The sequence below is a fragment of the Carassius carassius genome, chromosome 30 (genome assembly GCF_963082965.1).
Source record: "Carassius carassius chromosome 30, fCarCar2.1, whole genome shotgun sequence".
NCBI lineage: Eukaryota > Metazoa > Chordata > Actinopteri > Cypriniformes > Cyprinidae > Carassius > Carassius carassius.
The window spans coordinates 9,669,215-9,695,130 of record NC_081784.1 but is presented as its reverse complement, the minus strand read 5'-3'; the positions used below and the strand labels follow the sequence as shown (position 1 = coordinate 9,695,130).

General features: G+C 36.6%; 3 protein-coding genes and 1 long non-coding RNA gene across 6 annotated transcripts; 3 read left to right on the top strand and 1 right to left on the bottom strand.

The window, feature by feature from the left end:
- The first annotated feature begins 69 nt into the window (after window positions 1-69).
- On the top strand, window positions 70-2,339 carry LOC132110567 (protein Mis18-beta-like). The gene is made up of 5 exons (XM_059517282.1): window positions 70-393; window positions 538-604; window positions 696-818; window positions 1,971-2,052; window positions 2,182-2,339. Exons 1-5 carry the CDS (start codon window positions 162-164, stop codon window positions 2,266-2,268), a joined length of 591 nt encoding a protein of 196 aa, XP_059373265.1. The 5' UTR covers window positions 70-161; the 3' UTR covers window positions 2,269-2,339.
- Window positions 2,340-6,240: 3,901 nt separating this feature from the next.
- Window positions 6,241-10,787, bottom strand: LOC132110571 (uncharacterized). The gene is made up of 3 exons (XR_009424660.1): window positions 10,525-10,787; window positions 10,192-10,257; window positions 6,241-7,521 (listed from the first exon to the last, which is right to left on the bottom strand). It is a non-coding gene; the product is annotated as an uncharacterized LOC132110571 (long non-coding RNA).
- A 993-nt stretch (window positions 10,788-11,780) lies between these two features.
- On the top strand, window positions 11,781-19,150 carry LOC132110553 (transmembrane protein 39B). 2 transcript variants are annotated; one of them, XM_059517263.1, is made up of 9 exons: window positions 11,781-11,983; window positions 13,921-14,116; window positions 14,223-14,442; window positions 14,532-14,615; window positions 14,709-14,863; window positions 15,389-15,731; window positions 17,942-18,129; window positions 18,496-18,616; window positions 18,785-19,150. In XM_059517263.1, the coding sequence occupies exons 2-9, from the start codon at window positions 13,986-13,988 to the stop codon at window positions 19,016-19,018; spliced, it is 1,476 nt and encodes a 491-aa protein (XP_059373246.1). In that variant the 5' UTR covers window positions 11,781-11,983; window positions 13,921-13,985; the 3' UTR covers window positions 19,019-19,150. The 2 variants fall into 2 exon arrangements, with proteins under 2 accessions (XP_059373246.1, XP_059373244.1); XM_059517261.1 differs by having other exon boundaries at window positions 11,782-11,980.
- Window positions 19,151-19,734: 584 nt separating this feature from the next.
- LOC132110565 (coiled-coil domain-containing protein 28B-like) lies at window positions 19,735-24,023 on the top strand. Of its 2 annotated transcripts, XM_059517278.1 has the most exons (6): window positions 19,735-19,880; window positions 21,252-21,526; window positions 21,631-21,803; window positions 22,027-22,181; window positions 23,457-23,479; window positions 23,897-24,023. In XM_059517278.1, the coding sequence occupies exons 1-6, from the start codon at window positions 19,854-19,856 to the stop codon at window positions 23,949-23,951; spliced, it is 708 nt and encodes a 235-aa protein (XP_059373261.1). In that variant the 5' UTR covers window positions 19,735-19,853; the 3' UTR covers window positions 23,952-24,023. The 2 variants fall into 2 exon arrangements, with proteins under 2 accessions (XP_059373261.1, XP_059373262.1); XM_059517279.1 differs by lacking the exon at window positions 19,735-19,880 and having other exon boundaries at window positions 21,097-21,526.
- Window positions 24,024-25,916: the final 1,893 nt, after the last annotated feature.

Genomic DNA, 25,916 nt, shown 5'->3' with positions numbered 1-25,916 from the left:
TACATCCAATAAGAAGTAGCGTTTATGTCTCGTTGGTTTTGATTGGCTTAAAGGGTTCGACAAAGGCGGGTTATGAGTGAGCGGTTTAGGGCGACACGCCGCCTAAAGTTCGAGCTACTAAACTCGTGTGAGCAGGAACGACAGATCTTCCGTATTTAATAATGTCGGACAGCACTCTAAGTTTTCACGAAAGCTCTTATGATATCAGTCCGTGTGACTCGACACAGACTAGTTCAATTGCAGATCAGCTAAGAGCAGTAAAGGACGGAGAAATCTGTGTGGTAGACTATAGGAATTGCAGCGTCCTGCAATGCATGACATGCAACACAGTGCTTGGAGATTCGCTCGGCATCTGTGGGGAAGTCCAGAGCCTTCAGAATATTATTTGTCTGAGTAAGTTGGTTTGGGGATACTTTTGAAAGTATACAGACTCAAAATTGTGCAGATATGGATGCAGTCATGAAAACTTCTTGAAAAAGGCACCAAACACGTGTGACTGATGTTATAACCGCTCCATTTGAAACTTTACCTTTGCAGAAGTTACTGAGGATGTGAGGGTGAATAAAAAGCTGGAGATGAGTTTGACTGGTCATCTGGCTTTCTCGTAAGTATTGCTGTCTGTTGATTTAAATTACTGCAGTTCATGTCCACCATGTGCTGGATGTCCCATCATCTTGTGATTTCTCTCTCTGTAGCACCTACCAAGTCCTTAACTGTGCTGGTTGCCAAGGTGCTGTTGGCCTGGTTCTTCACTCAACCCCAGGACACCTGTCTGCTTTAAGAAATCTCTTCTGTTTACAAAAAGATCTGATAAACTGGTGGGTGAAGTCTGAAATAATAATGTCCACACTAAAAGAAGTGCATTTCTTTAAAGGAACCGTTTACCCAAAATGAAAATTTGCTAAAAATTACCCTCAGGCCATCCAATATGTAGATGTTTGTTTCCTCTCAAGTACACATTTGGAGAAATGTAGTATTACATTATGGGTGCAGTCACAATGAGGGTCCAAATGGCAGATAAAAACATCACAATATTCATATTACTCAAGTCCATCAATTAATGTCTTGTGAAGAGAAAAGATTCGCGTTTATGTGTCTGGAGTCGTCTGGATTACTTGTGGTTTACTGAGATGTTTATCAGCAATTTGGACTCTCGATCTGATGGCATCCATTCACTAATGATGAGCAAGTGATGTGATGCTAAATTAGTCAAAGTCTGTTCTGATGAAGAAACAAATTCCTCTACACTCTGGATGGCCTTTTTTTTTAAATGTAAATTTGTATTTTTTGGTGAACCATTCATTTAACATAGCTTTTATGATGGATTTTTAAAAGGATACTCCACCCCAAAATGACAATTTTATCATTAATCACTTACCCCCATGTCGTTCCTAACACGTAAAAGCTTTGATCGTCTTTGGAACACAATTTAAGATATTTTGGATGAAAACCAGGAGTTTTATGACTGTCCTTCTAGAGTCCCAAGTAAGTTAGACTGTCAAAGTCCAGAAAAGTATGAAAAGCATACACAAACAACAATTGCATCAACAATGTCTTTGGCAACCATCTCTCCACATCACTCAAATTGACAAAGAAGAGCATAGGCAGTTTGAGACAAAGAGGAGAATGTTGTTGAATAAATAATGTTGAATAAAGTCATTTTGTTTTCTTCACATACAAACAGTATTCTTGTCGCTTCATAACATAACGGTTGAATCACTGATGGCAGATGGACTATTCTGACGATATCTTTCATACTTTTCTGGACTTTGGCAGTGTTAATTACTTGGCAGTTTATGGGACTGTCACAAGCCTCCTGGTTTTCATCCAAAAAAAACTTAAATTGTGTTCCGAAGACAAACAAAGCTTATATAGGGGTAAGTGATTAATGACAAAATGTTAATTTTGAGGTGGAGAATCCCATTAAGTCTATTTTTTTTTTTTTGACAAATGTTTGTTTTACATTTTAGCTACATGCTAAGAAGTGGCAAATGTGTCAAAGCCTCCACAGTCAACTTCAAATACAGACTCATGGACAAAGATATTAAAGAGGTGAGTATTTATGCCTATATAATGTTTGTTTTACAGAAGAGGATCAACATTATATTCTATTAAATTATATTATAGGCTGCTCAACTCATTTGGGTTGAACGTTGTGAATTTTCTTTCTCCACTTTCAAGCTGAAGCAGGATTTAGAAGCTCAGCTGAAGCAGGTGAAGATTCTGGAGGGAATGATGAAAACATTGTGCACACACAGTGTAAGCTAAAGAAAGGCCAGGCACGGAATATGTACAGTTGTTTTGTTGTAACTGTTCAAATAAAGTATATATATATTTTTGTATTCTGTATGGAATAAGTTTCATTTTTTGAAAGTGTTTAAAATGTGAAATTAACTTTGTTACCATATTATATATTTACATATGTGCAAAGAAAGAGATTTTATAACATTAAATAATTGTATATAAAGTTGTATTGAAGGAAATGACTAATCTAATCCCTTACACTACTGGATAACAATAAAGAAAAAAAAATCAACATTGTTATGATTGGCACCATGCTGCTTTTTTATTGCAAAAATTCTATATTTTTTGTACAAAATCATGCAGGGTGCATCTGCAGTGCATAGATCAGACTAAGCATAGAGTTTCACATTCATAGGCCAAATAAGCAACACAAATCAGGTCAAAGCGTATAAACTTATGGTCTACACTGTTTGCATTGAACATGAAAAAGAACTTCTCATTTTATCCCATTTAAACTCAGTTGTTGGTTTTGCTAAAACCTACTGTATCTTGCCTCTTGAAACACAGACTTGTCACATTTTCAATACAATACACAAATCCAAAAAAGTTAAAAAAAAAATATGAATACATCTGCGAATAATTTACAGTAGCGATAAACCTTTGGGATTTCATGCGTTTGAAAAGAAAAAGACAACATTTGTCCACTCATAGATTTATCACATTTCTGCATAAATATGTTCAAGCAAAGTTTAATTATTGCATGCAGCACAAAACATTTCTTATCCATTTCTACCAAGCATCAGCAAATGTTTTTTTTTTTGCACTCTTATTAAAAATACCAGTTAATTCCCAATGGATCTTTTTAGTTTTGTGATATGTTTACCCAAGATTCACTGAGATAATGAATCATCAGAGTGTCACAAACTGCTACAAAAACACTGCTCATATTGCTGTTAATGAAAATAAGCTGTAAATATACATACATCTTATGTGCAATCCACAATGGTTTGTATGCAAACATGCAAAGTCAACAGAAGGGCATAATCCCTGCATATATATATACTTACTACCTATCAACTAACTTCCACCTGTCCAAAATATAAAAGTTCTTTAAAATTTGCCAGACCCTTGGTGCTACCTTCATATATTTATTTGGTGTCAATGAATAATGGGCCTGTTAAGAGCTAGTTCTGTCCTACGAAATATGAGCAATGGGATGCTCTGGATCAGAAACTTACCACTGTCACAAATATGCTACAGATTTCTATTTCACAAACACTACTGAACTATTCCGACACTATAATTCATGCATAAACTGATTATTGCTTCTAAACTTTGAACTTAATACACATCATGGCTTGCATATCTTTGAGTATATGTAAAAAATATAGTTTGCATTCCAGTCATTGAGGTATTTATCTACATTACAATGCTTTGATAATTGCTTTGTCACTTAATATACTACATGTTACTTGAAAATCTAGAGTTTCTGCTACTAGGAATAATCTACCCACAGCTCTAGTCTAAGACAACATAACCTGATGGAGAATGCAATATTAGAGGTATGAATACAAACACAGTTCTAGGTTACCCTTTCTAATCAGGATGAGAATACTGTAGCCTTCTTTGTGTCTGATTATTACAGACCAAATAATATTTCAGGATTTACCATTTTGTTTCTGTAATATGTAATTATCATAAAACGGGTATCAAATGAAACCCCTCACTTCAACACCTGTAATATCTTCTAAGTCACCAAGCCATATTTCCTGCCCATTAGGGACTTTCATTTTGATCTGAGTCAACTATTCTGGGCTGAGAACTTAATTTTGCACAGTACCAACTAGGACAAACTCACACAGTGCTTATGAAACATATGAATTTCAGCATGGCTAGCCGTACGTCAATACCAACCGCCGTTTTTCTAATCCTCAGCATGCTACCACACATTATTATTAACTAATAGTGATTACCTGTGAATAAATGTTGTTTATTGATTAAAAACTAAAATGGATGAACTCAGCAGTGCACAGGTGAAAATGACTCACCTGGTGACCTCTTAATAAAATCGATCGAGATGTGGATGCGCCATCCATGGTTTGTTATTAACAAAATCATTATTGGCCTAATTTTATTTTCTAAACAGCTTTATTATAGCATATACTGAATGTCACCACAACTATTAAACTGCAAGCATTGCTAGTATTCGCTACCGTACATGCATGGCCATGTTTATGCTGGCACTACAAATCCCGCCAACCCTAAAGCATGCGGATGAAGCTATACATCATTTAATGGAAGACATTGGTGATTTTGTTGTTTTTGCGAACAACTTGTCACTTGTTTGTACAATATACATATTCATCTCAAAACAAGACAAAGGAAAGAAACAAATATTGCACATTTCCCACACTGAGGCCTCATTACTCTTTCTTCTCTAATGAAAATTCATGCTCTGTACATGAGACCCTTAATTCTACCAATCCATTTGATAGACTATTTGAGGCGATCCATTAAAACATACTAAACTGTTAACAACTATTTCAAAACGTTTTTTACCAGGGTCTAACATTTAACCATTCTACTGCCTTTCTTCAGGTGTAATGAGGATAATAACCATGAGAATGTTGCTGGATGAAAATCACATTTATCTCACTCTACATGATCTCTTGGAAAACATGTAGGACACATAAAGACTGGCAGCCAAACCTTTGGAATAATTCAGATTTTTAAAAAATGTGTTTTTATGTATTTGATTTTACATTTTTATACTCACCAAGGCTTCATTTATTTTATCAAAAAATTAGTAAAAACAGTACTATTGTAAAATATTATTACAATTTTAAATAACTGTTTTCTATTTTAATATATTTCAAAATGCAATTTATTCCAGTAATGGCAAAGCTCAGTTTTCAGCATACATTGTTCCAGTCTTCAGTGTCACATGATCCTTCAGGACACAATCTAATATGCTGATCTGAATTTAATTGAATTTCTTATTTTTATCAACACATATATTTTTATGAAAAAAATCATTTTTCAAGTACTGTACATTATTGTAGGTCCTCTATGCCCCGCCTCTCTCAAACACGTCGTTTTCTACAAAGTCACTCCTTCTGACAAGCGCAGTCTGCTCTGACTGGCCGAACACCGCAAGCACTCATTGGAAATGTAAGGCCCCTTTCCATAATCACGAGCTTTATCTTTCAAAATAAATGTAAAGACATTAATAATGTCCTTAGTTTTACCATCAGTTCAAGCCCGAAAGGGGAACAGAGTCGTGTGGCCGATACAGTGATGAAGCTCGTATGTGTTTGCAGTACACAAGCCATGGTTAAAACAGCTGACTCCACTATGATGTGAGTGACCCTGTGTCTCTCTCGCTCTCTCAATGCAAGGGCACACACACACACACACACACACACGACATGCAAAACTCTTCATTTAAACATTCGATAGCAAATACTTAAACTAATAACATAACATACTTACAGTAGCTGATTCAGAAGGACTAGATTGTCGTAGCAAAATCAGAATTTTCTCAAATCAGAAAATCTTAAAGATTCCTAAATGCATCTACTTTCAGAAGGCCAAATAAAGTGTGCTTTTAGTTTTTGCTTTTGCCTAGATACACACAGCATCTCCCTGACATGGCTGCTTCAACACTAACTACAGTTACTGAAACCACGCCTTCTTTATTTATGTGAACATTTGGACGGCATTACACAAATATTCCCACAAAGTGACGTAGACATGTGGGGTCGTGTTTGAATGAGTCGTTTTAAGGGAGGCGTGGCAGAGTCTGAACTTTGATAAACAATATCTCTTTGGATTTGAAACTTTGGTCTTTGCAACTTAACAGATCTACATGCACCAAGAGGTTGTAACAATACAAAGAGAAAGGAAAATTTGAAATCGCATCATATGACCCCTTTAATTTAAAAGCTAGGATAAGTAAGATTAAAAAAAAAGAAAATATGAATACTTTTATTCAGCAAGAATGCATTAAATTGATCAAAAGTGACAATAAAGACACTAAAGTTACAAAAAAATATTTCTAATAAATGCTGTTCAGTTAACTTTCTATTACTCAAATAATGTATATTATAATATATAATATCTCATGATCTCCACAAAAATCTTAAATATTGATAACAATAATGAAGGATAATGTGACACCAAGTAATGCCTGGTGAAAATTCAGCTTTGCCATCACATGAATAAATTATTATTATTATTTTTATTCAAATAGAAACCAGTTATTTTAAGATTTTCTTATATTCTTTTCAAAAATGGTTAAAAAAAAATGTAATTATTCCAAACTTTTGGCCGCCAGTGTACAACCAGTGAACTACAAGGTCTCTTTATGATTTGTGTGATATTCCCAAACCTATTAATAAACTAATGTACAAGAAGTGAAAAGAATCATGCTTACTCCTCTTTCAACTGATCCCCAAACCATTTGACAAACAATGACTCGATTGACATTACTGTAAGAAAAGCATGTGAATATAGGTTGATCAGAGTGTTCGCTGTGTGGGTCTGAGCTGTAGTAACTTCTGAGGTAGTAAAATAATTATAATTCATTATGTCCTGCATCTCATTAGCACCCCACTCCCACAAGAAAGTTTAACTGTGGTATTTATAAAGCTAATGCGCGGGTCAGTGTTCCACACTGTCTGTCTTGGTTTGTCAAGTGAAAAATGAAATGAAAGCATGGTTCATGGTTTTGCGAAAGCACCAATATGAGTTCTGAATTAAGAGAACATCTGTCTACAGTTTATTGTCTCAGAAATGAAACTTTCAGACATTTTCAAGACTTAATAAAAGACTAAGTCTAGGCACTTAATCTGCATATAATAAAACTGTTGGATGAAGCTACTTTGTCTTGCTTGCATGATTTCATTTTTAAATATGCATTTGTTTTACATGCAAAGCAAGTGCACTTTCACCATTTCCCTTTTCACTTCTTTTTAACAACCTGCAACATATAAATAGGCCTACTCCACTGGATTTATTTATAACAAATATGACCAGATGATGACTCTTTACTGTGGCACAATTTTGTTACTTAACTTTTCTGGACACATGAAGAGTTTATGGTTGTTTCATGGATAAAAACAACTTCAGTTGTCGTCTCCAAAGTGCAGAGATGATATTTTCATAGACCAGTGACAGTTGGTATGCTGAACAAACACTTCCTTGAAATAACGCTGGAGGAAAGTCAACTTATTGGGATGGAGAGCATCTTGAAGAACAAAGTCATGACGATCTTATCTGCACAGAATGGACATTTGAATCAGATCAGATAAGGCAAGGAGGTAGGGCTAGGTTGCCAATATTGATCATGAAGTGGTCATGAAGTTGCCAAAAAGGAGATTAACATTGAACTGTAAATGCAAATGGGTTACATATATGAGTCACATTTAAGAACATGTCTCTGAAATGCAGTGGTTTTCAAAACTGTGCTTGAGCAGCCCAACACTGACTCCCTCATCTAACACACCGATTCAACTCGTCGGGGGGTAATTCCAGAAAGCAAGGGTAACTTACATTTACCCTAAACTCTCAGTTGATTAACCCAAACTTTGCTTGAGTTATGCTTGCTCCAAAAATGCATCCATGAGTAAGTTTAGTCAACTCAGAGTATGTTCACGGTTAACACACAATACATACTCAACAGAGCGACAAGTCACCATTGTAACAGACGCTAAAGAAAATGCACACAATACTGCATGCTCTGATAACTCAAAAGGGAGTCAATCTCTAGACTCCCCATGTTAAAATGCCCAACTTTACAGCAGAAAAAAACATGTTTACAGCCTGGTTCAAAAAATTATTTTGGTCTATATAGCTAATTTTGTCCTTCCTGACAACTGTGAGGGGGCTGAATCCTTTTAAATTATATTAAGCCTCAAAGTTTTGCATAATTAAGGGCGTTACCACTTGAGTGATAGGTGGATTGCTGCTGCTATCACTACAGGTGAGCTAGGTGGGTGTGGTTTCAGCAACCAGCTCACGCCTGTGACGCACTGTGACACGCTACCAAGATGGCGATGGCCGGCTCCACCTTCTTTTGGCTTCAAAAATGCTCCTCGGGAACCTATGGGTGATGTTGCTAACACTACGTACATGTTTTAATACAGTCTATGGTTTATATGCTTACTTACCCAGGTATGTCACATAACCTGCTTTTTGGAATACCCCCCAGCTCATTAGTAGAGACTTAAATGGATAGTTCACCTTCATTTGCTAGTCCCCATTGAGTTCCATATTATAGGGGAAAAAAACTCTTCAAGTCAATGGGGACCAGCAACTGAAGATGAACTATCCCTTTAAGACCTGAAGTGAGACAGAAGAGGTAAAGCTGTGAGAAAATACAATGCGTGTCAGATCCGGGTCATGTTCAGCAGCAGAAGCTGTTAAAGCAGCCAAAATAACCTAATAACCCAGCTGCTGTGATGTCTGTTAATCAAAGAACAACAACAACAACAACAACAACAACAAAAGAGGAAATGAATAACTTTTATAGCTTTGAGGATTCATCTAGATTTAAAAAAAAAATTTAGTGTTTGATAACTTAATTCAAAATCTGTATATTTCTTACTTGATGAAGGGCACAGGTAGCTAAATATGACATTATGTGAAGATTGTTTTAAGTTCACTTAAATCTGTTACGATCGGAGACCCAGTGAAACGCAGGAGACGAGAGATCCAAACAAATAAACAGGAAAAGGAATAGGAACAGGAACAGAACCTAGAAACTCGGAATGTGAGGAAACTCAGAAGGCGAGGAAACTGGGTGACGGAATGAAAGGACTCCATGCAGACAAACAGAAAAGGACTGGTTAATATAGGGAGGATAATGACTAACAAGTGAAGACACCTGAGTGCAATTAACAGGAGTGCAATTACTGTGATGAAGGGACAAGGCTTTGTGGGAATTGTAGTGCCTACGGTGAGGTGCCTATGGGGAAGTGAGACCACTAGTGGAAACTCAGGGAAACAGAGACCAGACAGCGTGACAAAATCTGAAGTTACTTTTTAAAGTCTAATAAATGTTAAAACTGATAGCTCTTAATTATACTGTAATGTTGAATAGCTATAGTCAATGGTTAAATATCAAAGAACAGAAACTATTTTATAGATACAGTAGAGATCAGTATCAGTGAAACTTGCCTTCAGTCATAAAAAAAGATGCTATTAAACAAATATTAAAAATATACTGTGTTGTTTCTTATTTTGAAGATTGTGGAATTATTTCAATATAAAAGTATATTTAAAGAAATGATAGGTGGGATTAATCACACAGTTAATTTCAGGAAAAAAGAGTGATTAATTAGCAAACAAATAATTTAAATAAATCTTTATTTTGATAAACCAATATCAGTTTTTAACACCCAAGATCAATCTTTTACTCTATGCTGTTTTGAGTTAATGCGTGAACAAAACTTTACTAAACATTATTTGTAGCACACCTGCCATCCAATAATTACAATAAGCCCTGTTACTGGTCTAAAACTGTCTCAGCTTTCAAATTCGTACAATTTTATCACAAAATAAAAACAATAAATGCTTTTTTTTCTGACTATCTTTAATATTAAGCATGGAAAGAAACAGCACAACTTGCATGTACTATATGCAATTTAAATGCTTGTATAAAATGTTTATTAAAGTGTTATTATAGCTAAAAATTAACAGCAATTGAATAAAAAAGTTTGGACTTGTTCATTGAACCTCTAATATTATGGAAATGAACCAAATGACAGGGTTCCCTGTATAGTTTACAAACATTAGTTGTAAAAAGACATTTATCCAAATGAATTGAAATCAGAATCGAAACAAGAGCTTGTTAATCTGAGTCAAAGCAATTCATGAAATCAATGACAATACCAAGCCCTACAAGGAGAGTATCTTGTCTTATTTCTGCTGCACAAACTGACTTACCTGGTCATGAGTTCCTTCCAGGACTGTTGCTTTCTCTTCTTGATATGACAAATGAAGGGCACTGTTCTGATGAGACAAAGCAGGTTGATTAAGATCTGCTTCCCATTTAGCAATGCAGTCAATAGTTCTAGAGCACGTATGGAAGGAAAGGACAAAGTGCTTGAAAGAACAGTGAAAATTAATATTAATACATAACCAAATGAGTGCATCTCTAGTCCTGTACAGTACATGACCATATACGAGTGACGCAAGTGCTGGAATGCGAAACTGCAAGGCAAAGATTAGACAAAGACATGCCCCTGTAGTACATGTCAATACTCATCGTGCACTTACCGTCTCCGGTAATCTCGTGCTGGTTTCGAAGCAAACGAACTGGAACTAAAAGTCACCTCCATCATACTCGTCGGTTGGAGGACGACGGGCCAGGCTCTGGGATGATCGGCGAGCCTGGCCCCGCTGCTGCAGCAGTGGACTGCGCGCTACGCCATTTCGGTCCCGTGTGCTGCTGCTTCTGTTCTGTTGCTGCAGCAGCGATCTTCCGGCGCGCACCCTGCGCTCTGATTTGGCAGCCGAGCGATCCTTCAGAAGAACAACACCCGCCCTTTTGTACAGACACAGGGTACAGGTCAAAGGTACAGGTGAAGAGACATGTTTTTAATATGTAGGCATTCATTTATATATAAATGAAAAACAAACGGCAGCATTATAAATAACAACGAAGAGAAAGGAAGAAAAGGAAAAACACAATAAGAAGACAGAAAAAAAAATCACATTCTTAATATTTTGTTCATGAATATTTGGGGAAAACTTCCAAATATTGAAACTTTCGATAGCTTTAAAGTCTTTTATGCTCACCAAGGCTGAATTTATCTGATCAAAAAAAAAAACTATACAATAAAACCAGTAATTATAACTGTTTTCACTTTTAAAATGTAATTTATTCCTGTGATGGCAAAGCTGAATTTTCAGCAGCCATTGCTCCAGTCATGATCCTTCAGAAATCATTCTAATAGGCTAAGAAATGTATAAGAAATGTTTCTTATACTAATTAAAGTTGAAAACAGATATATTTTTTATCAATAGAAATGTTTAAAAAGAAATGCATTTATTTGAAACAGAGTTTTTGTAAAGGTTGTGGGATGATATATATACATCTTATTGACCCCAAACATTGGTGTATGTGAATGGAATTTATCTACAAGTGTTATGAGAATATTTAAAATATATTTAAATACAAGAATCTGGCACATGAGTATCTTTTGTGGAGGTTTGTTTATTGTTTTGCATATATAAATGGGGATAGATTACAGTCTGAATAAATGATTGACAGTATTAATGATATACAATGTATTAAAAATATACAATGTGTGGAATAGCTAAACGGAATAAAACTGTTAGCCTGTTTTATGGCTTGACTCCGTGCTGTTTTTTATATGCAATAAAATATGTTCAATGAATGTGTTATACACTGAATGCATTAACCTTTCCGAACCGGTTCTGTGTAATGTATGTGCCTGAAGAGCAAAAACATGATGTGTGCTTTGATGTCTCTCTCTCTCTCTCACACACACACACACACACAGGACACGCAAGCACGCACGCTTGCCTCCTCCCCCCTGCGCGTGCGTGCGTCTGCGGTACAACATCAACAGAATGAGCCCTTCGCATTTACTGTCAGAAATTCAACAAACCCTTTACGCTTCCAAGTAATTCACTGTATTTAAGTATCGAGTGCGTTTCAACCTAATTCTCACAGTCGCCTTATCCGGACTAAACTCCGCTGTTGAAGGTGGTAAGAGATTTTTAGCTATTTCTTGAAATTTGGTTATGTGCTAGGCCGCAGTCTTATATTCGAACATGCATTTATTGCTATCGGCGTTAAGATTCAAACAGACCCGATACATTTTTGTTGCATTTTAAGGTAATTTGGTTTCAAAATAAAAAAACAACATCTTTCAATGTTTTTAACAGCAACGCTTCCTCAAAAAGTTGTCTAAGTTATCAATAAAGGCAGGGCTGCAAAACAACAGAGCGAACAGGAAAGCTTATTCCTCGTTTCAAGCAGGATACATTTTTTAAAAAACTAACCATAACACATACATTATTTTGGCTTGCTATAGTGAGACCCGTTTGTGGCACGTGAATTGGCAAGCCAGTAGTGCTGCATGCATGCGAGTCTTCGTCAAATGTCCTGTGCATGAGACCAGTGGTGATGCATGGGGATAAATCTAACAATGCAATGACCCCTAACATGACAAAACATAATCTAGACAGATTCAATTCAAAATGGTTTGATTCAGTAAGTTTAAAAATAAATTTTAGGCATCATCATGTTAATACAAACTTCATGCATAGTAAAAGGTATCTGAGCCTTCATAGCATGTGACAGTACAGTAAGTTCTTCTCACTGGTTTAACAATTTCTGCCATAAAAGGCTTTCCAATGCATCTTAAAAGAAAGTTACCAACTGTAGGCCCAAGGCACAAGTGGAAGTAGCTTAAAGTAACAATATGAGCCATTTGAGGAAGAGTTTACAAACATACAATGTCAATTCATTCAGTGCAAGACGAGTGGAATTGGTAACATACATTCATATCCTTTTAGAACTGGCAAGGATTTAAAAACAAACTAAGTTTCTTTAAACCCAACACCAAAAGAATCTGCAACATTTTCTCCTCTCTGGCTATAATTTGTCCTGCAGACCTGGTAAAGCTACATTTTGTGTCACCATATTGCTAAATGACAATAAACTAAACGTGATTTTACTTGTAATAACATAGTGTAGTGTCTTAAAATAATATCGTGGTATATGAATTTATTCAGTACCCAGTGTTCTGGATCTGTTTGGACAGTATTACTAAGAAACCTATTATCATATAATCTTATTAGATATGTGCTTAATACATCATGTCCAAGGTCAAATGTAGTTGGTTGTTAACATATTCCATCCACTAAGACAGTTTGCACACTGTGCAGAGGTGGCATTCATACTACAGAAAAAGCAAGATAAGTATGGTACCAGCTATTGCAAACATTCTGAGCTTCTGAACAACATGTGATGATGATTAACAGTAAACAAGAGATGTAGAATAATGTATCTGTAATAAGCATTAAATTACTTGTAAACAGGAATTGACAAACAAAAACCTTTGCCAATGAATTCTTGTGTATTAAAACAAGGGAGCAAATAAAGTGAAAACAAAAGCGGGCCCAAAGTTGATTCCTGAGGCACACCGCAAGTTAATGGTACAGAAGAAGAAGAAAAATTCCCAACCTCCACCAAAAATGTTCTATAACAAATTTAGGATTTAAGCCATTTCAATGCAGTACCTTGAAATCCTACACAATCGCTCATCCTTTCAAGTGAAATGGCATGATCATTTGTGTCAAAAGCAGCACTGAGGTCCAAGAGTACTAGAATTGCAGAATTTCCTGAGAGAAAGAGCAGAGTCCACAGCTAACAAAAGATCATTCAGCACCTTTAACAAAGCTGACTCTGTACTATGATGTTGTCTAAAACCCCACTGAAATTTGTCTAACAAATTATTCTCACTTACAAAGTGTAAAATACAGTAAATTGGTGGAAGACAGCCTTTTCCATCACTTTCGATAAAATGGTCATTTTGAGATGTGCCGGTAATTATCTAAAACAACAAGGATTTGAATAGACCTGAACTGAACCACAGAGTGTTGTAGTGTGTTTGGAACTACTTGTTTGTTTTCCTGCAGGTATCTATAGCGTAACCAACTACAAGTGCAAAAAAATTGAGAGGAGGGGCAAGAGTAGATCTGGAATGGCCGGAGGAAGAAGAGGAGCGAATAGAACGACATATTGTCGTTCTCCGCTGAGCAGTGAGTCCGGTTCTGTTGGCAACGGTAACCACTCCACAAGCTCACCCGTGACAGGTGTGAGGTCACGAACCAGGTGGGGGGCACATTTAAGCATAATGTTACACATAAACGAATGTTCTGTTCCTATGAAAACATCCTCTTCCAATAACATGCTGTTTTCAACTCTGTGCGGTCATCAGGAATGGATCAGGGACGGGAATGTCCAGCCCTCCGTTGGCCACTCAGACGGTGGTGCCACTGAAGCACTGTAAGATTCCGGAGCTCTCTGTGGACCAGAACGTCCTGTTTGAGCTGCACCTGTTTGTGTGCCATCTTACAGCTCTGTTTGTACATTACGTCAATATCTACAAAACCGTGTGGTGGTACCCCCCCTCGCACCCACCTTCACACACGTCTCTAGTAAGTCACGTCATAAGTCTTAAATTTAACAACACAGAAGCATCCAATCTTTATTTTTTCAAAAAATACATTTGTCTTTGTTTCTGCAGAACTTCCACCTCATTGATTATAATATGTTGGTGTTCACCATCATAGTGCTGGCTCGCAGGCTAATTGCTGCCATTGTAAAAGAGGTAATGTGCCTTATCTCCTGGCTCTTTATTTCATTTTATTAGCTTTAAAAATGTTGTGCATCAATCATTTCCCATTCTTTCTTTGCTTCAAAGGCATCACAAAGTGGGAAGTTGTCCTTCCCTCACTCTGTCTTCCTGGTGACAGCTCGTTTTGCTGTCCTGACTCTTGCAGGATGGAGTCTGTGTCGTTCACTTATTTATCTCTTCAAGACGTATTCCGTACTCAGCCTGCTCTTCCTCTGCTATCCGTGAGTAATAATCTACAACTCTGCTGCTATTGAATCTAATGTTTTCAAGTGCTGTCATGTTTACCATTGCTTTGTGAGATTTCGTGGGTGAAATTTCATGGGTGAGATCCATGTGATCTAGAATTTCTTGTGAAGGTGTAAGGTTTCCAACACAGATTTTGCATCAGTCACCCAAATTTGCTATGTTGGCCAACAGAAAGCTGGTTGGTTTGAAAGTAACGTCTGTGTGTGAGCTGTGAATAATGGACCTTTTTGCCCATAAAATTTTGCTAATGTGACTCCACCTTTACTGCTTTCATAATGCATATATGATGGGTCATGATGGTTGACTAGTTACTTATAATATGGAATTATTGTGCTTTTGTGATATATATTATGTTATTTTTTAGGTCAGGTGCTTTACAATACTTTACAACATGATAGATAGATAGATAGATAGATAGATAGATAGATAGATAGATAGATAGATAGATAATTTATATGAATTAGAATGTTTCAACATGCTCATCTATCTTTCTCTCTCAGGTTTGGAATGTACATCCCTTTCTTCCGACTCGGCTGTGACTTCCGGAGGGCTGGATCCATGTCCCCATTAGGCAGCATGAGTTCTAAAGAGGTGAACAGTGCTGCTTTGGGCCGTGGGGGACGGGACTATCTGTCTGTCCTGAAGGAAACATGGAAACAGCACACGAGTCAGCTGTACAGTGCTCAACCCATGCCCACCCACGCCTGCTGTCTCTCTCCTGACCTCATCCGCAAAGAAGTGGAGTACCTGAAGATGGACTTCAACTGGAGGATGAAGGAGGTGTTGGTTAGCTCCATGCTCAGCGCCTACTATGTTGCATTTGTACCTGTTTGGTTCGTCAAGGTGAGTGCATTGACATGTGGTCTTTTGTGCATAAACACACATATAGTGTGTGGACTGCAGGTGGATATTCCAGAAAGCAAGGTTAAATGACCTTACACATACCCTGAACTCTCAGCTGATTAACCCAAACCTTTCTGACTCGAGGTTTGCTGGTTCCAAAAACGCATCTGGGAGTAAGTTAATTCAGCTCAGGGTATGGTCGTATAAATCCTTAAGTATTGATATATTGATACTGATGTCAGTATTGAAAGGATTGATACTAATATGTATATGAAAAATATTGACACTAAGGTGTTTTATTTACCAGTGATTTTGTTTATTTAACAAAAAAATTAATGCAATATGCATTGAATTGGATGAATAACCTGTGTTCGTGAATAATTGTGTAGGATAGAACTATTTTCCTACTAATCAAAACGCAAATGTTGCAAGACAGTAGGGGTGCGCGATAAATATCTTCCGATAATTAATGTGCATCTCGTCAGTAAAGCCGGTTCTCTAATCAGCGGTAAATTCCATCAGGTGTATGATTTCACATAGAGCAGCTGTTACTACACAGCCGTTGTTAACTGACTAGCTGCGCAAATCCACGTTCATTATCAGCGTTTATTTGCGCAGCTAGTCAGTTAACAACGGCTCTGTGTAGTAACAGCTGCTCTATGTGAAATCACGCACCTGATGGAATTTACCGCTGATTAGATAACCGGCTTTACTGACGAGATGCACATTAATTATCGGACGATATTTATTGCACACCCGTACAAGACAGAACCAATCGGAAACAGTGTTCACTCACTTCTGACAGTGCATTCAAACAGGTCTGCGTTCCCCAAAAGTATCATACGAAAGCATTGATGCTTTTGGGAATGGCAGCCCAGAATAACATAAATCAGAAAAAAACGTATTTATTTCAGAATAATCCAACTGAAATTGTAGACTACATAGTTTGTGCAATTACATTGAATCTTAAAAGTTCATACTGATCATGTTCTATTCTGTAATGTTAATATAAATCATACATTTTCAGAATAAAAAAGGTTGCATTATATGTGTGCAACAGCAGTCCCTTACGAGTACCCTGAGAATTACATCTGTTTTTGGATCCGAAAGCTGAGTTTATCTGCTTACTTGCCATTAAACATACCCGGCTATGTCACATAACCAGCTTTCTGGAATACCTCCCAGGTTTGGTTGATGAGGAAATGGTGATTCATGTGTAATGAGTCTGTAAATTCAGATCAGATTGGCTGTAGGCAAAAATCATTCTTGGCGTTTAAACCAACACATGCAAATTATTTTTCCAGATATTATTTTTATGGCTTTCTATCTGCCCTCAATGCAAAACTTTGGTTTTAGCATCATGGGTTTTGTTGAAATTCCTCTGGATGTAGTTTGTGTAATAGTTTATTGTATTAAAAAAATTATTGTATCTTTGAAAACATATTATTCCATGCAAACTGCTACAAAACAGTGAATCATCAGTTATATGGCAGTTATATTTTCTTAGAATATTTATTGCTTATAATGCACTACTGTTCAAATATTTAAGTTCAGTAAGATATTGTTTTTGAAGAAGTCTTATCCTCACCGAGGCTTTATTTATTTGATCAAATGTATAGTGCAAATAGTATTTTTGTAAAATATTATTATAATTGAAGTATAACGTTTTTTTTTTTGTTTTTTTTTTACATTTTAAAATGTAATTTCTGCCTGTCTTGGCAATGAACAAATGAATTTTCAGCATCATTACTCCAGACTTCAGTGTCACATGATCCTTCATAAATCATTCTGAAAACATGCTGATGTGGTGCTCAATAAACATTTCTCATTATTATCAATGTTATATGCTGTAATATCAATCGATATTAACAGTTGTGCTGTTTCATATTTTATGGAAACAATAATGCATTTTTTCAGGTCTTTTTCGTGAATAGAAAGTTCAAAAGAACAGTATTTATTTGAAATAGAGATCTTTTGTAATGTTATAAATTGCTTTGCTGTCACTTTTTATCAAATAAGTCATAGTCTAAAAAAATAATTTATTAAACATATTTTTTTTTTTTTTTTTTTTTTTTTTTTTACATTTGTGTGCCACTGTTGTACATGGCACAGCACATTTTGACATAGACCGAAAGATTTTGTCTTAGACCTGAAGAATTGCTTTACATTCATGCATATTACGCTTTCTTAATTTTTCTTTATGTATATAGAGCACACAATATGTAGATAAGCGTTGGTCGTGTGAGCTGTTCATCCTGGTGTCCGTCAGTACTTCTATCATTCTGATGCGGCACCTGTTACCTCCGCGCTACTGTGACCTGCTCCACAAAGCTGCTGCTCATCTGGGCTGCTGGCAGAAGGTGGACCCTTCCCTCTGCTCAAACGTCCTCCAACACATGTACGTCTGACCTGGGGACATAGAAATAGCTTAAATATAGGTTGTGTTAGGGTTTTAGTATGTGTCTGTGCTGGGTTTTGGTTAATATTCTTTTAAGTGCTAAAATGCAAGTATAGCAGATACTGTATGATTCTAAATGCATTTCGAAAAGAGCCTCATTTCAAATCTTGTTCACAGTCACTAGAACAGATTTTTTATTTAACCTGTTTTTGCTAAATAATATTACCTCATTGAATTTTTTATTTATTTTTACATATAATTTTCTTCTTAAACTGTCAAAATGCTTTGTTTCTAGGGCTTTTTTATGTAATACATTTTTTGTTTTTTTGTAAGATGTAATATCTTTCTTTTTTCTGTTTCCTACAGATGGACAGAAGAGTATATGTGGCCACAAGGAGTTTTGGTCAAACACAGTAAAAATGTTTATAAGGCCATGGGCCATTATAACGTAGCAGTTCCCTCAGATGTCTCGCATTATCGTTTTTATGTAAGTATATGCTGTAGACGAACTCTGAAACACAAAGTGCTTTGTTTTTCAGAACATGTTTGAATGGAAATGTTTTTAGAAATATTATTACAAATAATTAATAATGTATTCGCGGGAATTGCCATAACCACTGATACCCTCTTTTTTTCCCCCCCTTTCTTTTAACAGTTTTTCTTCAACAAACCTCTTCGAATATTGAACATTCTTATAATACTGGAAGGTGCAATGATATTCTACCAGCTATATTCACTGATGTGTTCAGAGAAGTGGCATCAGACAATATCATTAGCTCTAATTTTATTCAGTAATTATTATGCCTTTTTCAAACTGCTCAGAGACAGAATAGTTCTGGGAAAAGCGTATTCGTATTCAGCCAGTGCCTCCAATCAGAAAGTCAGTTAAACATGGATAAATTATTGTCAGTCATTACAGATGAGCAGAAAATATGCATGAGGGCTGTTTATTTTTTCTACAAGTGCATTTCGGTCTGTTCTGACTTGCCATGAAATAAAAAGGAAACATATTTTTGTACTATGTCTGGATCTCTGAAGTTTTCTTTTAAAGGACATTCATGAATTCAAAACAAAATATATTTCTTTCTTTATAGTTCAATATAATGTTTCTTTATTTTGAATCAAATACCATTTAAAAACAAATAACTCATTTATAATAAAGAATATATACATTATATAGATCAGTGGTAAGTACAAGTTTTGTCATCATAATATTTCTTACGTTTATCATCAGGTACTACCATGAGCAACCAAGATTTCGGTCAACGGTTGACTGTAAAATGAATCAAATATCGATATGGACTTGTGTATATGAATATTAAAGTTAAAAGAAACTAAAATTGTTCTACGCGTCTCTGGGAATGAGCGCTCAATATGTTCATTTTTGTCATTCAAATACACACGATGTTCGAAGTGTTTTCCCCCACGCCGACTCCGCCCTCGCCACGCCCCCAGCTATGACTAGATGCCGACTGTGCTGAGGCTTGGCTCTTGAATATAAATTAGATAATCGTGACGCTTCTTCGATGCCGTCCAATAACAAAAGCGAGTCTTATTAATATTAACACCTAAGCTTCACCATAGTACTAATCATCAGAATCGCGGTCGGGAAGCAGGAGAGTTCACGCTGGAAACGTTAAGCGCTCTGTCTCTGCTGATAAAACGGACTGCGTATAAATCCTGCGTTTTTGGAATGGAAAAATCAACACAGGCGCCTTAAATTTATGTTCAAAAGTTCGAGCCGCATCCTTGTCCGCGGTGAGTAAATCGTTTTGTTCAGACATATGACGATGTGCGCATCGTGCCTTTCAACCCCCTTTGCTAATCCCTGCCATTATATGTAAAACCTCTCAAAAAACGTATTATATCTTGCACTGATACACAATATCAGTAGTCTAGTCTATTACTATCTAGTAATAGTCTAGCATAGAATAACAATACAAAAAGAAGCAATCTTGGTGTTTAATTTTGCAAACTAAAGTGTATTAATTAAAAATTTAGATTTTGGGGCCGATTATTCATCTAAAAACTTCATGATTGACCCAGATTGTTCAGCGCCCTTTTGCAATTAACAATCTTACGCAGGAATGTCTATTATGATATACAGTAGGCTACATACGTGTAGGATTCACATATTAATTTACAATTAGGCTAGATTATAAAACACACACACATAATCTTTCTATAGAATCTAATTTATCATACATCTTTTTTCTCCAACATCTTTTTCCCTCAATTTATCATACATCTTTTTTCCCCAACATATAGCCTAAGGACTTAATTAATAAGCATACAGTTGAATGATTTTATTTAAAACATTGCTTTTCTTTAAAATGTCAGAATTTCAAAAAACCTTAGTTAAATACTTACAGATATTACTTTGTTACTTTGAAATATATCATTGGATCCCTGGCGGGTGGACAGCAATCATCGGAGAGTCCCAGAGAGATCTGAAGCATCTAAAAATATTCAGCACTAGAGCATGGCTTGATAACACTGTGTTTCTTTAGGCAGAGTTAGAAACAAAACAGAACAGGAGAATAAATAAACCAGAAAATGGCAGAGAGGATTGCTTTTGGAGGAGTGTGAATCAAACTCCATCTTAAATAGGACGATAAGAAGGCATATCTTTTTACTTTCACTAGTTTCATTTATTAAGCATAGTACCTCTGATGTTGTTAACATGGCTTCATGCAGTTGCACAAAACATTGAATATTCCGTTCCATCTGTTAGCAGCTCAAGGTCAGATAATTGCTGGATATCTTGTGAATGTTTAGCACAGGCTCTCACTGACCTGATGTAATAGTAAAAGCTAAAATTGACATTAGTGCAGTGATACCAACAGAACTGAAGCATGGGACAAACCTTCACATTTAGAGCCCCATATAAATCTCTGTTGGGGCCCTTATTAAATATATATATATATTATGCGCCTGGTTGCCTTTCCACCACAGCCAAAGCAGTGTTTGGGTAACGCTAGTTCATATAACAATATTTTTGCAATTTCATGTGGTGCCTTTTGAAAGAAATGACACTCTTTGTATTCCACTAGTTAAGGATCAGCTCATATTGTTTTTTTCATAGTCTCTCAGTTTCTCTTCATAGTGTCTCAATAGCTTAGAGCTTTTGTCTGTGTGTCTTAGAAAGTGCCACTGCCCTCATGGAAGACAAGAGGAAGAAAAGGAGTCCCAAAGTGTCCCTTCCCCAGCCTCCTCCTCCACCAATCAACCCTCGAAAGCTCACTGTTCTCCCAGCGAGTAAAAGTGCCACATTCTCATTGGGTTTACCCCAGCCCCCCTCGCCCAAACCCAGAGGCAAGTACAAGAGATCGGTGGGGGCAATGGGTCCGTCTAAAGAAGCTCTCGCTGTTCCTGTGGTTCCCCCCAAAAACACAAGGTTTGTGTGTCATTATAGATCATAGATACATGTTTATTTGGTTCGAGTTTGTAATTGGCATTTCCAAATTGAGCCACAAATTGTGATTCTGGTTCCATTTGTAGGCCTCACAGAGAGAAACCCAGAGCTCCTCAGCCTGCTGGACCCAGCCGAGTGTCCCAGTCATCCTCACCACTCCAGCACTCATTCCTCACCGACGTCTCTGATGTGAGAGAGATGGAGGGAGGACTGCTCAACTTGCTCAATGACTTTCACTCTGGAAAACTACAGGCTTTTGGTATGTGCTAGGGTTTTTTTCAGAAGCCTTAGTAGTTTGGGCTGTCATGAGAATTATTTTGCAGTCTTAACCATTGAGAAATTTTTAAGGAATGCAAAGGTGTGTAAGGGTGGCACCTTTTCACCACCTAATTCATCAGCGGGTTGATTGGGATTTGTTTTGGTAAAGTAAGTCTAGAAAGGTAAGTCTCACGTTCCATGTGTGTAAAACCGTGTGTTTGCAGGTAAGGTGTGCTCCTTTGAGCAGCTAGAGCATGTGAGGGAGATGCAGGAACGTCTGGCCCGGCTGCATTTCAGTCTGGACAGTCATGTGGAGGAGCTGTCTGAAGACCAGAGAAAGAACGCTTCGGACCGCAATCTAGAACATTTGCTTTCTAATGTAAGATATTGTTTAATCTTCTTTTATAATGCATCTCTTGTTGGGTTGCACAATTAATCTAAATAAAACTGAATTGTGATATGGCCTATTGTGTTTTTTTTTTACTCATTTTGATAAATAATCACTGCATTTTTGGCCAAATTGTGCAGCCCCTACAAACAAAGCAAAGCAATCCCAGAACTTAAAAAAAACTTATTTTAAATCTTAATCACAATTTTAGTCAGAATATCAGAATCTTAAAAAATTCCCCAAATCGTTTAGCCCTAATCTCTTATATATTCATACTGAACCTTAAACTACAGACATTCATTTTTCTCACCAGTTTATATTTGTTCATTACAGTAGACACAAACACATTAGTGGAATCTGGATCTAATGGATATAGAACACCAGTCTACTTGTTCTCTATCCACTATTCAAGCACTCTCTCACACACAGATACTAAAGGACTGGACACAATAGTACCCTGTATCTGAATACAGGCCTCTGGCTGAATCTTGTATTATCCTCCAAATCCAAATGTCGCTGTCTGACTGAATTCTTTCATCAGCCTGTGAAGGGCTGGACAGTTGCTATAGATAGTATTTCCCTTCTAGCTGTCAGCTCAGTGGTATGTGGTAGAGAACCCAGCAGATTGGAGTGTGTGAGAGTGTACATGTGTGTGAGAGTTTCATTATGGATGTTTCAATTAGTATAACAGAGTATATATAGCTGAATCATAAGAAAGGTCATGTTTTACTTAACTATTTAAAGCTTATTTTAGGACTATTAAAAAAACATTCCTCCCAAAAATTCTAAATGTAAATAATACATATTTATGACAATACTAATGTTGTATTAATACAATGTTTGTTTAGATATTATTGTACTAGAGTCATTAATATTGGGATGCAAAATTTTTTTATATATATTAAATTAATAAAAAAAAAAACATTTTATTTATTGTTTGTTTGTTTGTAAAATGTGACCTAGACATGTTTATGAAATTCACTCATTTATTATAAAATTTATGTCCAGGAGAAGCTAGATGATAGAAAATAGGTGTTTATAAAAAGCAAAAATAAAAACAGAAATGAACAATTTGGCCTACAGGCCTTCTGTTTTCAGAAATTACAAACTGCACTGCAGAAATGCTTTTCCTTACCTGTTCAACACAAATCATCTCAGTTTTTTTAACATATAGGCTGAATTCCAAAAGAACCCTTTGTTTGTCTTTTTAAAGCAGCAGCAATTATATATTTTTTTTAATGCATCTCTGTTTTTTCCTCCTCTCAGCTGGAAGAATTGAGCAGCTCAATGTATCCTTCCATATTATGTTTTGAATGTGTTTAAATATGGTGTTTTACTTTACTTCTGACATTTAATCAGTGAAATACAGTAAACTTAATCAGCTTTTGTCAAGTAAATATTTTATTAAAATGTTATATTGTGTTTTTCTGGTATTTTCTGTTTATCCAGAAAGGGTTTGTGTTACACTGAAAGCTCTCACTGCTCTCAGCTAAGCATTTCGTTTTAGTTTCAGCAAAAGGGGGGATTGTGTTTCTCAGAACATCTTAGCTGAAGATCATTTGTGTCCTAATAGAAACCTAATGGATATATCCAACATATGTGCAGGAAGAATGATAAAGTCAGCATTTTTATATGTAATAGGAGCTCCAGAGCGTGTACATTAGATGTACATTAGTAATGCATATCCCTTAATGCAGTTTATCCAGACAGAAACTCCACTTGGCAGAAAATCAAGACTTACCCAAGACCTCCAGCACCTGAAGCGGGAAACCAAATCCAGCTGACTATCAAATCACTGTGCCGACCAAAGCCCAAGTTGCCATGGCTACAACTGAGGGATGGAAATTAGCACCCGCCACCAGCCAAATGCGGGTGTTTTTGTGTTGTGGCGGGTAAACTCCCTTCACCTACCGGCCACCGTGGCGGGTAAATAAAAATAGCATACGGTTTCACCCGGCCGGTGGACATAAAGTTAATTTTCATCCCTGGTGTGTGTACAACACGCAATAAAGTGTAATATCATCCGAAGCAGCTCCGTGGAGAAACGCGGTGTAAACCGGGATCGAAACGGCGGCGTTGTTCCCAGTACAGTGTTTGCAGCTGAAGTTAGTGCCGCCGGCGGAGTGATATATTTGTTGGTTATTTACAGTACGATTTATAGCACGCGCTCATGATATACAAGATCGCGTGAAGAGTTGAATTTGTTATCGAGCACAAGTTTCCGCATACTGTTACGTCTCTGTTAAACCCCGTTAAGTTCATTCTCCTCCAGCATTCTGCAACATTTTAGATTATATGGAGAGCTTGTGTTTATCTTATTGTTTTTAACGGCATAATAAGCAAACTAACAAACAGTATTATCAGTCGCATGTCTAATAACTGCTGTCCGGGGGATGCATTTTATTTCCAGTCTTCAAGTACTTTTTCAGAAGTTAGCTCTGTGGCTAGTAAGTCAACCCTTTACATTGCGAGTAAATCTTCCTTCTGGCTACTAAATGATGTCTAATATTAGCCAATGGCTAATCAATTATCTGATTTTACTCGCCAGTGTGTTAGTTGGAGGCTAAGTTTAGCACAGATATTTTCACTCGCGAACACTCTCTGAAACCCCTTTCCACTGCACACGACATTCGGACCAGTGTTGCCAACTTCTTTCAATGGAAAGTAGCTAAACCCTGCCTGAAAAGTTGCTAAATGCCACTAGATGACGTCATATGCTAATTAGCCGTGCATATGCCGTGTTTAAAGGGATAGTTCACCCAAAAATGAAAATTCTGTCATTAATTACTCACCCTCATGTCGTTCCAAACACATAAGACCTTTTTTCATCTTCATAACACATATTAAGATATTTTGATGAAATCTGAGAGCTTTCTTACCCTGCGTAGACAGCAAGGGAACTACCATCCTCAAGGCCCAGAAAGATGTCAAGGCCCAGAAAAATAGTCCATGGGGCATCAGTGGTTAAACATTAATTTTGTGAAGCTACGAGAAAACTTTTGAGTGCAAAGAAAAAATAAATAAAACATGTATTCAACAATTTCTTCAGCTCAGTCTCCACCGCTATTCACAAGAGTACCATGATGCATACTTGTGGTGCTGTATTCAGCTTCATAAAATTGAGGTTGAACTCTGGTCTGAGGAACTGTGGAAATTGATGTCCTGTGGACCATTTTAGTGATTTCCTTACCAGCTTTCTGGCTCTTGAGCGTGGTAGTTCCCTTGCTGTCTATGGAGGGTCAGAGAGCTCTCGGATTTCACCAAAAATATCTTAATTTGTGGGTGAACTATGCCTTTAAGTGGTTTATTTGGATAAATAATAATTGTCCATAATTTAGAGATGGCATGAGTTGATTTCATTCATTACTGGTAAAGTTTGACTCAGTTTTTTCATAAAAAATTTAGATCCAGAATTATTAGATCAACAATGTCAAAAGTGAATGAGAAGATGAACATTTACGTTATCAGTCAATCAGCACATACACGATTGATCTTCATTTTGTAGTTCATCAGTGTTCTCAGAAATTATGTCGTAAATGGCTGCGGAGTAGCTATAAACTCACTCAGGACTGTTTTTAGATCAGTGATCTTAGTGCCTCTTCTCACTGTTTAGATTACATTGATTGTTTTACCATATAGTTTTCATGGGACTCTCCAAATGTGGAACTGGATCTTTGTATCTCTGGATCTTGTAGATGTTTGTACATTAAAATATATACATTGTAT